Source organism: Lampris incognitus, chromosome 5 (genome assembly GCF_029633865.1).
Source record: "Lampris incognitus isolate fLamInc1 chromosome 5, fLamInc1.hap2, whole genome shotgun sequence".
Classification (NCBI taxonomy): domain Eukaryota; kingdom Metazoa; phylum Chordata; class Actinopteri; order Lampriformes; family Lampridae; genus Lampris; species Lampris incognitus.
This window is the reverse complement of record NC_079215.1, coordinates 15,946,534-15,963,415: the sequence shown is the minus strand read 5'-3', so window position 1 is coordinate 15,963,415 and position 16,882 is coordinate 15,946,534. Positions and strand designations below refer to the sequence as shown.

Sequence of the window (16,882 nt, the reverse complement as noted above, 5' to 3'; positions counted from 1 at the left end):
ATAAGGGTGGAGATATCTGCAGTCAGCTGAGCCTGGCGAATTCGCTTAGATGAGTGATGAAACGTTTCTCCCACTAATGCTGTGTCCAGAATGAGCTGATTTAACTTTCTGGAATTTCCTTACCTGGCTTACTGAGCACGAATAAAGACATTTGCCCCATAAGACTGTGCTGAAGCATCAGTAAAGTAGCAAATTTTTCAATACCGAATCCACCCTGTATGATTCTAAATGATAATCAACAATGTTTTAATGAGGTCTGGGTTAAAAAAAACAAACAAAAAAAACATTGAACCTCTGCCTTTATGTGTTTTCACTGACCACACCCTTTACTTGGAAATGGTATAACCTCAACAAAGCAGATGGGCTCAGAAACTCAGACAAAAAGATCCATAACATGCATCACATCATCTGGGTGCTTTTCTCCTTTCAGTACTATGAGTGGATAAATTTTCAGCATGGTACACCCAAATGGGTTCGGATACCCTGTACCCAGACCTTCAGGAGGTGTAGCATTGCAGCTGCACACTACTGTTGTTCCAATAATCACAGTAATGAATATCCTCCAAGGTGTTGCTGCCACTAGAGAAGTCAGACCCCACATCAGCACCGCACAGTATTGGGAAAAAAAAAAAGCATTGCGATATTTTTGTTTTTGCAGTACGTACTGCACTATTAAACAAAAACAACAGTTGCTTTAGTTCACCAGGGACATTCAAACCTTCAACTTCAATGACTCCATTTGGAGAGAATTTATCACTCGGCAAAGGAAGGTCTTTTCACCAGCAATTCTTCAACCTTATTTCCGATCTTCATCATTGGAGCCCATTTTCATCCCGTGTTGTCATATAGTGACACCGTTGACAAAGTGTCAATATATGAGTTCCAGGCTACCTTTTGGCATGTATATTAGACGTGGCGGGTTAACCACTACCTAACCTTAACCCTAACCATTATCTAAGCTTAGCCCTAAACTTAACCACTACTTAACCTGTATGACATTAATGTTCATATATCAGGCTTAAGGTTTCACATTGGAGTCTATGGAACACCCACCACATTTCTATACAGATGCCAAAAGGTAAACTGTGTGTCATATATTAACACTTTGTCAACAGTATCAATATATAACACCATGGAATGAGAACACACACTTTTTTCCTTTTCCTTACTCATTTTAAGGTTAAACAGCACAAAATTTCACGACACTTATGTTTTTTTATTGTAATCAATCAGCACCATAATCGGGATGATGGTGATGGGCTGTTGCGTGCAAGACCATTAATCAAGATGTCTTTAAATCAAGCTAAATTGCTATTCAGCAGATAGACTAGAGTGTTTTTCTTCAAGATTACCAGTGACAAATGCTAACCTTGATAGTTTTTGTTTTATATCAAGCTGTAAAACGTATTCACATAAGGTGGCTGATGGGCCCAGTTTGTTTTACATTGCACCCTCAGCAACGTGACTACTGCATATGCATACATCGTTCTGACATGTTACATCATTAAGCCCTACCCCACATATTGACACGTTGAATGCAGGGCCACAGGAGAGCTTGGTATGCGTGTCAGTTAATACTGCGTAACTTTCTCACTGTCACTGAGACACAGCGTGTCCCATATAACCGGTTGAATAAAGTGACGAGGTTCTTAGAGATGCTTTAGCCTGCAAGCATGCTGATTGTGCAGTAGCTGTCAATCATCCACCTGTAGGTGATGCTGACTGTCATGCAGGGTGGAGAAGGCAGATGACGTCATGTGGCTGCCCTGCACGTCTGCTTCTGGGGCGAGTTATCTAGCAGCTCGAGCTTTGCCTTTATCTCTCTCTCTCTCTCTCTCTCTCTCTCTCTCTCTCTCTCTCTCTCTCTCTCTCTCTCTCTCTCTCTCTCTCTCTCTCTCTCTCTCTCTCTCTCTCTCTCTCTCTCTCTAAATCCCCCACACGCCCCCTTCTGCTGCTGCAGGACGAGACCCCCCCCCCCCGCTGTCACGCATCTCGCTCCCTGGCCAGCCAATCAGAACGTGTGGTGAGGGCAGGGCCTAGCAACTCACCATTCCCAAGCAGAGATGGTAGCAAGGGAACTAGCGGTGCAGAGGAGACGCCGACGTGCCCCCCCTCCCCCTCCCCCGTCTCTCTCCCTCTCTCCCGCTGTCTGCGTACCGCTACGTGCCGTACGTGCGTACGCAGACTAGCCGCTCGGAGCCGCCACCGCGCCAGTCTCGCTCGCATCTACTTTCTCCTCTACCTCTTGAGAGAAACGACGCAGGCCTGCGTTTCCTTTCCCTCTCTTTTTCATACACGACTTCTTTCGAGGATAAGCAGGGGTCAACCGCGGAGGAAAGTGACAGGAGAGAGAGCAGATACCGAGTCTCGCTTTCTTTTTCTTTTCTCTCTCTCTTTCTCCGCCTCTCTCTTCTACTAGCCGTGGTTGTGACCGGGTGGACGTGCATTCAGCATGATAGCGGCTCAGCTTTTGGCCTACTACTTCACAGAGCTGAAGGATGATCAGCTCAAAAAGGTGAGAAAGAGGTTTCAGAATTGCAAACAACCGTCCTCATGTGCCGCACCAGTCTGTAGGATAATGTCAACGGCTAACGAACGCCGGTTGGTTTGGTTGGTAGGTTGGCCGCTTGTGGCTGTGTCGGTGTCATGCCTGCGGGGCGGATCCGGCCGGCCGGGCGGGTAAGAGGATGCGTAGCATTTGCGTAGAAGCGGGCAGAGAGGCCATGGTTAACCGTGATGAGAAGACGTTGACACTTGCTTTCCAGTTTTCCAGTGTCGTGTGATGAAATAACCTTCGGTGATGGATGTCCTTGAGGGAGGGCTTGGTGGGCTGTGTGGTTGGTTGGCTGGCCGTGTACAGACGAGAGACACCCCCGTTTAATGAAGCAGACAGGTGTCTGTATGAGGAGCTGCTGGGAAAAGTCGTGAGATACGCGCCCCCCCCCCATTGCCCCCCCCCGCCCTCCTCCCTTGGGATTTCTTCTCTGCGCTGTCACTGTCTCGCCATCTAGTTCCTTCACCTCTCCATCTAGTTCCTTCACCTCTTCGTCGGCTTCTCAGCTACTTCCCTTCCCTCATTATCCAGAAATGGATCGTTAACTATCCCAACTATCCCGGCCCTTGGTTTGATTTGTTAAGACACAAGTGTCGCCCCTCGGAAAGACTGAAGCGGTCTCTGGAAATTCACGATGAGGATGATAGATGATGAGGAGAAACCTGTGAGACGGTCGCTCTCTAGGCAGGGGGCGGGGCTTAGAAGGCCTCCAGAGGGGTTCTATTGGCGGATGGAGTCACAAATTGAGTGAGTGTGATGACGGGTGACGTCACAGCGCTTCATGCGTACTTGCCTGAGATGTAGTAGCCTAGTATGACTGACTGAGAAATAATCAAACGTGTGTGTGTGTGTGTTACTGAGGTGGAATAAAAGCTTACAACCCTGTCAATCCTGGAATAGAACGGGGCCACTACCAAAGTGTTTCAATACCATATTGGGTAATGTGGTTACATACAGTGTAAAACTAAAAGATGTTGGACGGGAAAAAAAAAATCTAAACTGCAATACCAGACAAGGTGAATGAGTTCACCCGGACACCAAGTTCTTTTCTGGAATTTCTACAGCTGGATTATTGAGTTTCCACAAAATTAAAACACTGTGGGTTATCCAAAGGAGTTGAATGAAGTGCAACTGGACTTGATATACCAAGTCCAGTTGCACTAGATTCAACTCCTTTGAATAACCATGACCTGGATGAATGAGAACATTCACAGACATTGTCGGTTAAATGCCTGAAAAAAAATGCTCATGTGATTATGTTGTAGAATAAAGTATCAAAATAAACCTGTGGCTAAACAGCATAAACTGACTCACATATCTCGTCTGGCAATGCACAATATGCACAACATTAATTCTGGGTGACTTAGCTAATTTCAGGACCAAACAATAAAGATGGCTCAAAACACACACTCAGCGCTAGTATTGCATACAGCTGAGACAAGATAGTCTTAAGGGACATTTGGCTAATAATGATGTTGCAGAAAAAAGGAACGACAGTACACGAATTGGTGGTTTGTTTTCCTACAGTGTGCATTGTGTGATTTTGTGACAATTATAAAAAATAACAAGCAAAAATAAAAAAAAAAACAGGAAAAACCCATGACATATGTGTTATATTGCAATAAGAAATCTGTGTTTGTGTGTGTATGTGTGTATATATATATATATATATACATATAAAATTCAGCGAGTCAAGTATATATACACATATATATTAGTAGTAGTAGCGATAGTCATTTTGTAATAGTAGTAGCAAAAGGGCAGCAGATGTACTGTGGAGTAGATGGCATTTTACCAGGGAATGGTAGCATAACACTGCCTTTTTGTCTTCTTTTGTGGTCCTCAGATTGATAAGTACCTGTACTCCATGCGTTTTTCGGACGAGACGCTGAAGGATATCATGAGCCGTTACCGTAGGGAGATGGAGAATGGCCTGGGTCGCGACACAAGCCCCACTGCAACTGTCAAGATGCTGCCCACCTTCGTCCGGTCAATCCCTGACGGATCAGGTGTGTGTGTGTGTGCGCGCGTGTGTGTGTGTTTTTTTTTATTTTTTATAAGAACTCGTGTAGTGAACACAGGTCATTACATCGACTTTTTACGTTATATCGATATATTTTCAAACAAGATATAGGATGAGACGATACCGTTTACATCGATACAGTTTGATGTTGCGTTAAGATACATAGCCCGTCGCTCCAACCTAAAATGACCATGGCCGGTCAAATTGATGACAGGTTTTTAAACTCTATATTCTGTTAAGATAAATACCCAATTGAGATATTAGTCTGTCTGTTAGGAAATGACTGACACCAAAATTAACATTTTAACAACTATAATACTATTTTTAAACAATTTAAACTTCAGAGTGACATGGTCAAACTTGAATAGCAAAAGTGAAAATATTACCTGAAAAACAAAACAGAAAACACATATTGCTAATCTAACAAACGTAACAAGGCCTATAAAACAAGAAATGTATAAAAAAAGAACTGAAAATATTGAAACAGTCCCAAACAACGACCAGAACTTAAGAACTACTAGAACGACTGTGGGCAGTCATTTTGACCGCCCCGGTTTTTAAACTCTGTTGTAGCGAATTCTGGGGGGCAGTCGGGAACCGCCGCAGCCAGGACGTGAACTCGTATAATCCGCACCGCAGGCGACAACATTAACCAGTCGACTAAAGGGTCTTAACGTGTCTACTTATTCGTGTACGTTACACTATCCCCCTCCTTCAGGAAACGCTTCCGATGGCCTCATGGTCCTTCATGATCTCACCATCCCACTTCTGACACCAATGTAGCATATTAGGGGGGCAGCCGGGGAACCATCGCCACAGCCGAGACACGAACCCGTATCTCCTGCACCACGGGCGACAACGTTAACCAGACGACTAAATGGTCCGACGCGTTAGCCAAAAGCTCGCTATTCATTCGTGATCGTTACACTGTATTCTGTCAAGATAAAGACCCAGTTGAGCTATTAATGCATTGCATATATTAGTATGTCTGTCAAGAAGCTAACTGACACCAAAATTAACACTTTAATAACTTTCAATACTATTTTTCAAACAATTTAAAATGGCCGCTGTCCAACGCCTGTAAATACTGCAACGCATCGGTGGTAGTCGTGGTGCGTCTGTAACCAGACATGTTGGCAATAATCAAAAATCAAATTTAGACTATTACTCTGCACTGGAGAAAGCTAGTTTTTTTTTCTAGGACAGAGCAATGAGCTTCACTAAGGAAATGATGCGGCCAAAACACATCACAAATAGTGACATGACGCGCATGATCACACGCAAATTACAAGCGACCATTTTTACCGTTCATGGTTGTTTTAGGTAGATCTTGTCATAACTTTTTTGTGCAGTTGATCTAAAACTCATTTTAAATGCAAATATATATAATTTTAGGAGACTTCAGGGAGTGGCAGGTCTGTGTCTTTTTTTCCACAAAGTTGTTAAACTTTGAAAATCCAATGCGGTTTGCATTCTCAGAGATAGGCCTATTTTTATTTAGTATAGGCTATTTATTTTAGATAATTTTTCATTCACATGTTGATATATTGTACAGCTGTATATTTTAAAACGGGGAAGGAAACCCTGGCTTTGCATTTTATTTTGATCTGTTTGATCTGTTTTAATAAAAGTGCTTGTGACATCTCACATGTGGCTTTGACTTACAACTGAACATTTAGCCCACTTTGTCATTATGCTAATAGTCAGCCCTAGTCATTATGCTAATTTAAAAATTTTGTTGAGCACGTTCATCGAAAATCATCTCCGAGGAATTTGTTACTGTGCCTATGTTGTCTTCCCTACCAGCCATTCATGCAAAACCAGCATTTGGGGATCCTGTTGTACTGCCCCCCCTTTTTTTTCTCCCCAATTGTACCTGCCAATCATCCTGCTCTCCGAGCTGTCCCGGTCACTGCTGCATCCCCTCTGCCAATCCGAGAAGGGCTGCAGACTACCACATGCCTCCTCCAATACATGTGGAGTTGTCAGCTGCTTCTTTTCACCTGACCGTGAGGAGTTTCGCCAGGGGGACGTAGCGCGTGGCAGGATCATGCTATTCCCTCCAGTTCCCCCTCCCCCCTGAACAGGCGCCCTGACCGACCAGAGGAGCTGCTAGTGCAGTGACCAGGACACACACCCACATCTGGCTTCCCACCCGCAGTCACGGCCAATTATGTCTGTAGGGATGCCTGACCAAGCTGGAGTTAACACGGGGATTTGAACCAGCAATCCCCGTGTTGGTAGGCAACGGAATAGACCGCCACGCTACCCGGACGGCCCCCTATTGTACTCTGTTAAACTATTTTGTTAGTAAAAATGGAGAAAACGCTATGAGCTGGTATTACTTTCCCACAATTCACAAGCCAAAAACCAGATTTTCATTCTCCAGCTACGCTAGAATGAAGGGCTGTTTAAATTTGCATATACATTAAGATATACCTGCCGGCTGGAAACTACATGTACTACAAACTACAAGCTAGCTTAATTTTCAGCTTTATAAATATTTCACAGACATAATCCTCTACAGTGCACATTACATTTGTAGAGAAACTTCAAGTAATGCTGGTTTTTTTAACCCCCTCATTTTGGCAATGAAGTGTCCTTCTGTGTTGACACTCAAGCTTTTCCTGTTGTGTTTTTACTGTAAGCAATGTAAAACACAAGCCCACTGTTATCATGTCTCTATCTGTCCTGCAAAAATGTGCTGAGACGTTTAAACGACTCAGCTCATTCTGTGTCATGAGCCTATTTATGTGTGGCCCCTGTATTTGGACCTAACAAATTACTATTGTTGTGGCCAAAAACGGTTCAACTTGTTTTCCGCTGTATTCATTTCATGGTATAACATTGAAGCTGTCAGGCTGCGAACACAATACCTGCTTGTCCTTAATCTCAGTTGACTATAATATCTTGTAAATGAATTTAAAATTTACACGATACCCTTTAGGTTGTGGAGAGTTTTTGACTGTTGGGCCTACGAAATGCTTTCAAAATCGATTGTAAAGTTTTGAATATTTATTACCATCAATCCAAAACTTTTGGAAGTGTTTCTTCCACTTGATAATAGTGACAGACACTGGTGAAAATCGTGACTTCAGAGTGACTGGTGACAATTGTGTTTTGTATGGCATGATGCGCCACTTGATCGAATGAAAAGATGGGGGGGGGGGACTTTCTCTGTTATTTCAGTAGGAAGGTTAAACGCTATAGGGTTTCACTTTGAAAATAGGAACACAGGAAGCTGCTCATTAATTGCTACAGTTATATTCATTACGTCATCTTCCATCTCCATCCATGCGGATCGGCAGTTCCGACAGTCATCGTGGCTGGTGTTCGTTCTCCTGGACAATGATTTTTTTTTTCTTTAGATATATGTGTTAGTTTGGATATATGTGTTCTTGTAGTTTTTGGATATGTGCTTTTTGTGTTGCACTGCTGTGGGCTGGGGGAAACGACAAAGTGTTTTCTGATTTCTGAGCGAAAAAAGTCTTCCAGCAACACTAGCTTTGCAGGGGCACAGAAAATGTGGTCATTTTGGAGAAGATTTTCCAGAGATACATTAGATAGGTTAGTAATAGTCTGTCATGCCAGATTGGGGGGTGGGGGGGCTTCCGCTTGCACTTCCACCTCTCCCCCATCTGGAGTGTCAGATGACTGTGGAAGAGATAAGAGATAGGCTGGTTTGAGAGACTAGGTTAGTAATAGATACGGTGACTTCAGCAAGCATTCACCACCTTTTTACATTTTTCATGTTTTGTTCCTGTTACACATCCTAATTATAATACTTGAAATTATTTTATCTTCCTTCGCAAAACAATAAATAAATTCAACATATTTTTATTCAGTCCCCCCCCCCCCAACATATAAGACTTAAAATCCTCATGAACAAAAGCATCCCCCTCAGGGACTTGCCTGTATTTGCCTCCACCCGTCTAATCGATGGTGATAAGATTTCAAAGTTGGACGAGCAGTTTCTTTGTCGTCATGACAGCAGGACTGATCTGATTTGCTGTTTCAGTTGTGAGACCTCACAAAGTCTGTGATATTTATCATGCAGTCATGCTAGTGAACACAGGTGGGTTCGAAATCAACATATGTGGACTTTTTTTTTTAAATGTAGTTAGTGTGATTTCTCAAGAAAACCGAATATAGGTGACCTAATTTTAAGCTGTTAATAGAAAGTGGGGAATACTTAAATACAAGATTAATTTTCAGGATTTTATTTTTACATTTTCTGGAATTTATTTTTAGAAGTCTGAAGACATCCAAGTAACTTAGAGAATCGTTTCTGGGGGAGGGGGTCCCATTTAAACAGTTTAGTTTCACAAGAAATTGTTGGTGGTGGGTGAATACTTTACGTACTTTGTATAAAACAGTATAAAAGATGTACAGACTGGAGGGTTTTGGGGTTTCATCGGAAAATAACTTTCTTTTGGCTGACAGCTATGTTGCACAATCTCTTTGCCAGCCAAAGCAAACACCTTCCATGATATTGCCTGTGTGCAGATGACACTCCTATTAGTTAATATTGTATTTTCAGTAGCTGATATACTAAAAAGTCCTCATTTTAACTCCCATAGAGCTAGTCTGTCTAGTCAGTGTCGAGGGGTTTTCTCCTCAACATCCCCAGCGCAACCTTTCCCCATTGGTTAACGTATACAGAAATAATATTGATTGTCGGACATGTCGAGGACCTGACAAGGCCGGCAGAAAAGGGCAGTATCGTAAACCCCAGCCTCACTGCCTCACCCTTTCCATCTCTTACATTATAAATAGACTGAGGTTCCAACTGCTGCACAAGAGCTGCTGGGAATGGGGGGAAGGGGGGATAGATTAAGCAAAGGTCAGAGTTGAGGCCACAGTGACAGCTAAACCTGATAAATATTTTGGAGCTACACCAGCGATAACAGACACGTTAGAGACAGGACGGACGGAGAACTTCTTTGGGAGTCTGGGACTGGTAGTTTGAGTTGTGGTTGACTTACTCCTTCTAAGAGAAAACATTACTGTGTGTCTCAATGGCACAGGAGCAAAAGCAACCTTTGACAAATGATCCTAACACAGCACCTTATAAGGGTTTGTGATAAAATTTAACCAGAACTGCAGTTCAACGGTGGTCACAGGTTATTATATAATGTAGATATTGAGTAATTAGTATTTTATATCTTAATAGGAGTACAAAATACTGTAGGATTAAGCCTACAGTAAAAGCTAAAAGAAAAATGGTATTGAAGTCCTGGAAAGGGGATTAATTTACAATACTTTGGTATGGCACATGAACTGCACGCCCTGGGTTAAGCGGTTGCCCCGTCTACCACAGGCTAACCTGCATTTTTATACTTAATAATTCAAAAGATGTTTGGTCCCACTAAAAGAACTAGCTGGCTCTGCGCCCCAGGAGGGCCGTCCCTAATTTTAACCTTGGAGAAGTGAATGAACCCACAGTTAGTTGTTCCATGTATGAATTATAAAAACAGTAACGTTTATCATGGTATAGCAGTAGTAGTAAAATATAATATGTAATTTCATTGATTACTATGGAGGAATTATCTTTTTGCTTGTCCCTCTCTAAAGAGAGGTCAGAGGTCAGGTTCACCACATAGTAGGAATGCCGTGTCTTGTTCCAGGACACTTCAGCAGGGCCGGCATGTGGGTTTAGACCTAGGGCCACTACCCACTACTCCCCCTGCTGTCCAAATGAAGCAAACAAGGTTAAATTCCAGAGAGATCACTAATTCACACGCTGCTTTTTTTTTTTTTTTTTTTTTTTTGCTGTCACCTTGGGACTTGAACTCACACTTCAAGAGCTGATGAAGGGGAAGGCGTTTTTCCCCATAATTTTTGGCAAGCTAGTCCATATAGTGTGGCAAAAACCACAATGTCTCAGTTTAAATAAATAATGGCAAATTATTGCAGTGTTCCTTTCTGAACGTGGGAGAGAGGCTATAAAATGTGTGCATGCTTTGCATCCCATCACTAGCACCTGATAATGTCAAAGCCCAGTTGCATCTCATTCCAGGCAGGTCAAGTAGATTAATATTGTTACAGCAAACACAACGGATGTGACAGTGCTGCTAAATGAAGAACATGCAGTGTGGCCGGACAGTCAGGGAGACTGCCAGATCTGAAAAATGACAAGGTCACTCCTGGTGAAACTAACTTTTATTGACAGGAACTTAAAACTAAGAAAGGTACTTAACACCTCCACACTGACTTACTGTAGGTAACTCCAGAGTATCAGCTGGGTGCCTGAGATGAATATAATTTTCTTCCAAAATTAAATATCCACCATGGAAATTGGACTTAAGGCCTTACTGATAGGAGCTAGAACATAAAAAGAATCAGTCGAATTGGTGATAGTCAATAAGTGACATGTATTTTAGAATAAACAATAGCTGAAACTTTTCCAAATGATTATGTTGTCCATACTGTAAAGAACACTTTGAAATCAAGTCCCTGGCTGATAATAATCAAACGGTCTTTATGTACGGAAAGTTAATCTACAATTTGGTTTTCTGCCCAGAGTGCCATTCTAGCGCAGCACCTGGCAGGCAGGCTCGCCGACTCGGTTCACATAAAAGGGTTCTGTGAAATACTAGCCGGTGCCGAGACCTTGGATACATCTTGAAATCGGGTCATTTTATGTCCCGTCCCTTCAGTGTTGTCAAAGAAATGTGATTTTATGTATCTCTTGTTTTTTGCAGCTTGGCCTTTGTTTCTCAGATCCAATTTGCATCTTTAGCTCTCAGTGTGCAGTTTGTGTCTTAATCATGAAACACAAACAAGTGAAACATGTTGGTTCTTAAAACAGAATGCCGTGATCCACACTGTAAAGATGAAATGTCAACGGGGACTGATGCTGGGACTTTTAGCGATTGTCATCAATGTTTTACTAAACCGATTGTGGCAAAGCTCGTGCCATGGGAGGGTCTAGAGATGGAGGACGGACACAGGGTTGGCGAAACACAGGTTCTTTTATTTGCACTTCTGCTTAATGTTTAAACGTCTTTTCCCACTGTACTAGCTGGTGCTCAGTGGCTTTGGAGACTCTGTTCTCTCCGTTTCTGTGCTTTTCCTGCACTTGCCTGCGTGCATATGTGTGTCCGTGTGTCAATCAGTCGGACCCAGCTTCACTGCAGAATATGGAGAGACGCTGTTAGCCCCCCCCCCTTTTCTCCCCAATCTCCCACCTTCTTCTCCCCTGGCCAATCATCCTGCTCTCTGAGCCATCCCGGTCACCACTCCGCCCCCTCTGCTGAGCCGGGGAAGGCTGCAGACCACCACATGTCCCCTCCGACACAGACGGAGCTTCCGATCACCCGACAGTGAGGAACTTTGCCAGTGGGACGCAGCACGTGGGAGGGTCATGCCATTCCCCCCCAGCTCCCCCTCCCCCCGAACAGGTGCCCCGACCGACCAGAGGAGGCGCTAGTGCAGCGACCAGGACACATACCCACATCTGGCTTTCCACCCGCAGACGCGGCCAATTGTGTCTGTAGAGACGCCTGACCAAGCCGGAGGTAACACGAGGATTCGAACCGGCGATCCCTGTGTTGGTAGGCAATGGAATAGACCACAATGCTACCTGGACGCCCCCAGAGATGCTGTTAGTTGACATACCTTAATCTTATCATCAGCCAGCCTCGCTATCACATCTGCTCCCCCGCGGCCCATGCCCCCTCTCTCCGCTTGCAGCTGAGGCTAAACTACACCCCAACACCACATACCCCTACCGCCTGACTTAGGCCGGGGCTACTTTCGGCCAACAACCAAGAACCACCCCCTCCCCCCCCCCAGAGCGATAGAGGAAATCAGCCACGGCCATCTGCGTCCACAGCCTATGAATCACCTTGAACTTAAACAGCTGTAAAGCCAGATACCAACAGGTTATCTGTGCATTGGCGTCCTTCATGAGGTGAAGCCACTGGAGACGGGCATGGTCCGAACAGAGAGTGAATGAGTGACGAGCACCCCAGGAGGTAGAAACGGAGGACGTCAACCGACCATCTGATGGCCAAGCACTGCTTCTCTACGGTGCTGTACTTCATCTCCCTCTCTGCCAGCTTGCGACTAATGTACAGCACCGGGTGATTGACTCCCCCCATCTCCTGGGACAAAACGGCCCCCAGCCCTCTGTTCAACGCATCGGTCTGCAAGACAAAAGGAAGAGAGACGTTAGGAGTGTTGAGCAGTGGCTCCCCACAGAAGGCTCATTTAACCCTCTTGAACGCCACCTGACACTGCTCCGTCCACTGGACAGGATCTGAGGCAACCTTTTGAGTGAGGTCGGTTAGGGGACTGGTTAGCTCAGCAAAGGTGGGGATGAACTATCTATACTAGCTGGCCAGTTCCAAGAATGCCCTCACCTTCGTTTTCATCTTGGGCCTTGGGCAGGCCACAATCGCTATGGTCTTATCTGTCTGGAGGCACACCAGCCCGCTGCCTAAGTGGTACCCCCGATACCGTACCTCAGGCCACCCAATGGCGTACTTTTTCAGTTTGGCTGTGACCCCCGTCCACCTCAGAGACTCCGGCATCACTGCCAGCTGCTAGTGTGGATGATCACATCATCCAAGTAGGTGGCAGAAATACAGAGCATGTGGCTGCAGCACTCGTGAGGCACTGAAATATGGCTGGGGCTCCAAGCAGCCCAAACGGAAGTGTCATGAACTGGTACAAACCATCTGGAATAGAGAAAGCCATTTTTTCCTTAGACTCTTAAATCCAGTGTCGTAAAAAATTGAGCAGTGCAGAGCCGGGCCAGAACTTCATTTACCTGCGGCATTGGATAGGCAAGGAATTTTGATATGTCTTTCACCTTGGGATAGTCCACACAGAACCGTATAGACCCATTGACCTGCGTACAAAGACAGTGGGGCTACACCAGTCACTGCTAGACTCCTCGATTACTTCCATTTCCAGCACGGCCTTGACTTCTGCCTGAACAGTTTTCATTTTATGTTCAGGCAGTCATTATGGACGTGAGCTCACCGTCACACCCGGAGATGTCACTATGCAGTGCTATATGAGGTTTGTGCATCCTGGCAGCGGGGAAGACTTGTCAACAAAATGTCATTAAAACAGGGCAACCTCAGCTTTCTGGCGGGGTGAGAGATGGTTCTCACAATGGAGGCAGGAGGCAGGATTGTTGGCTTTTTGCACCTCTGGTCCCAACTCATTTCTCTCTGATACCACCATGGCCAGAGAAACCAGGACCGCCTCTCTCCATGGTTTTAGGAGATGGAGGTGTTAAATTTATGTTGTACCTTCCCTGTCATTACGCACAACCTCATAGTCGTCATCCCCCACTCGTCATGTGACCACGAAGGGTCCTTGCCACTTGACGAGTAATTTGGAGCTGGACGTTGGAAGCAATATGAGGACTTTTTCTCTGAGTGCAAATTGACGCAGTCGTACTCCTCTGTTATACAGGCACTGTTGACATTCCTGGGCCTGGAGCAAATTCTCCCGTGATAACCGCCCAGGTGTATGGAGTTTTGCTCTCAGGTCCAGGATGTACTGTACCTAATTTTTACTGGTGGTTAGACCCTTCTCCCAGCTTCCTCTAATCAGGTCAAACAAACTTATTGGCATTCTGCAAAACAGTAGCTCAAATGGAGAAAACCTTGTGGAGGCCTGGGGCACCTCCCATACCTCAAATAACTATTTATCACAATTGCGGCTATCCTTGTGCATGAACTTATGAATCATGTGTAACGAATTCAGGGGGCAGCCTGGAATCCACCACAGCCGGGAACTGAACCCGGATAGCCCACACCACGGGCGACCGCGCTAACCAGTCAACCAAAGGGTCTGACCCATTAGCCAAGGGCTAGCGAGTCTACACATCCGTGGTCATTGCACTACCCCCTCTCCTTCGCTAGTCCTTGGCTAATGGGTCAGACCCTTTAGTTGACTGGTTAGCGCAGTCGCCCATGGTGCAAGGAACCCAGATTGATTCCCAGCTGCCCCTGAATTCACTACATATGTTTTTGAGGGTTTTATTAAATCTCTCCACAAACCTGTCTGTTTGGGGGTGATACACGATCATTCGGATCAATTTTATGTCCAATAACTCATATAGTTCACGTAGTGTGTGTGACATAAATGATGTGCCCTGGTCTGTAAAAATGTCTTTCAAGAATCTGACACGGGAGATTACATGAAACAGTGCCTGTGCAATGCTTTTAGCCCAGATGTTGCGCAACAGCACAGCTTCAGCATAGCGCACTGCGTAATCCACTATGACTAACACAAAGTGTTATCTCCGTGCGCTCCTCAGGACGGTTGCACTGGACCCAGTCAGCCATCGCAAGGAGCAGGCATGCAACAAATTGCTACAGTACCACTTGGTGGATGACGTCGTTGGTGTCCTGGGGGCCTGGTCAGACCCACCATCTTGCCGCGTCGAGGAGCTGCTGCACCAGGGACAGCTGGTGTCCTCTAGACTGAGTGTCCTGAACCAGTGCCGATGTCCATCTGGCGTGATTCCCACCCGGTCCAGGACAGCCCGCCTGATGGCTCAGTATTCCCATTCCCCTTGGGAGGATGCTGGTAGGCTGTGCGTGGCGACTTGGGCTTCGCCGGTGAGCAGGGGAGCATGCGCAGAGCCCATTCCTCCTTCGGCCACCCACACAACAACACCGTACCTTAGAAGATGTCCAAAAACGCTTCAGGGTTAGCGGCAGATATCATCATGGGAAGGGTGATCTGGGTCTAAAATAAGGAAGCGTCCCGATCATCTCCACGGGCAGCTGAAGAGGGTCGCAACAGCTCCCTCAGGAGAGCCTGGTCTCTGCCTGCTGAGCAACGAGCTCCTGCAGGGTTTGGATTTTTGATGCTGGCAAAACACACAGGCTTATTTGTGCTTCTCTATACAGCATTTAAATGTCTTTTCCCGCTGCACTGGCCAGTGCTCAGCGGCTTCGGATACTCCTGTCTCTCTGTCTTGGTCCTTTTTGGAGACTTCTTTCTTTCCATCTCTGTTCTTTTCCTGCGCTTACCTGTGTGCATATGTGTGTCTGTGTTTCAGTCAGTTGGAACCAGCTTCACTGCAGAATATAGAGACGCTGTTATCTGAGGCTGATCATCGATTAGCCTCGCTATCGCGTCTGCACCCCCGCAACAGATCTTCAATGTTTTACACAGATCTATATCAGTACCAATCCCACTAATGCCCTGCCACCCCCATCATTAATAAATTGCATCTTTGTAATTAAGCATTGGGTGAACTCGAACTTTCTGAAACTAAACACTGATAAAACCAGATCCGTTGACACTACTGTAACAAGTCTTGTAATCATGAAACAAGTACACTTTCTTGAAACAAGAAATATCATCTGCCAGTGGGATGTTAAAATTTTGCTGGCAATATATTGAAATAAGCATCATGATACTTAAAACAGGATAAGATCCGTTGATAAACCCTTTCTTTTTTGCAGTGTATCTCACCCTAATCTGATCGCTTATTATTTTTTTGTCAAGTTATTACTTCCTATGCATTACTATGTTGATTTCTCCATTAAGTAACCTTGAGGTTGGGTAGACGGTGTGTAAAAACTTATTATTACTAATGGGATTTTTATATGATCTAAAAACCCTTAGGATCTCAACATTTATATCACATGTATCCTCTTTTAATTCTCATTCCGACAGAGAAGGGGGACTTCATTGCCCTGGACCTGGGCGGTTCCAACTTCCGCATCCTTCGTGTCAAAGTCACACAGGACAAGAAGCAACCCGTCCAAATGGAGAGTCAGGTATATGAAACCCCCGATGACATCACCCACGGGAGCGGAACGCAGGTAAATAACACCTAGATGCAACTTGAATAAAAATCAGCTATCGTGATTTAAACCTGTTGGGGCTGTTATCAATTCAGACGAGTGAAACCATTTTTATCCGAGCTGAATTTAAAAACAGTACTTTAAAATACTTTCTGTAGCCCCTTTTATCCATATTGGGGTGCTGAATGAGCAAGAGCTGACATCTTGCATGGCAGGTTAAATGTTAGGGGGCAGCAGTAGCTCAGAAGGCAGCGCAGGTTGTCTGGTAACTATAGGGTTGCCAGTTCGATCCTCCTGGCGAAAGTATTGAGGTGTCCCTGAGCAAGACACCTAACCCCTAACTGCCCCCAATGACCTGGTTGTTACCTTGCATGGTTGACAGCGCCATCAGTGTATCAGTATGTGTAAAGGGGTATCTGGGTAGTGTAGCAGTCTATTCTGTTGCCTACCAACACGGGGATCGCCAGTTCGAATCCCCGTGTTACCTCCGGCTTGATCAAGCGTCCCTACAGACACTAT

At 45.0% G+C, this 16,882-nt stretch overlaps 1 protein-coding gene across 3 annotated transcripts in view; it reads left to right on the top strand.

The window, feature by feature from the left end:
- The first annotated feature begins 2,214 nt into the window (after positions 1-2,214).
- Positions 2,215-16,882, top strand: part of LOC130112211 (hexokinase-1) — a 39,531-nt gene continuing 24,863 nt past the window's right edge. For all 3 annotated transcript variants that reach the window (XM_056279480.1, XM_056279481.1, XM_056279482.1), the window contains exons 1-3: positions 2,215-2,515; positions 4,401-4,563; positions 16,233-16,381. In XM_056279480.1, coding sequence (XP_056135455.1) covers positions 2,453-2,515; positions 4,401-4,563; positions 16,233-16,381 — 375 coding nt within the window. In that variant the 5' untranslated portion in view covers positions 2,215-2,452. The remainder of the gene's footprint in view (positions 2,516-4,400; positions 4,564-16,232; positions 16,382-16,882) is intronic.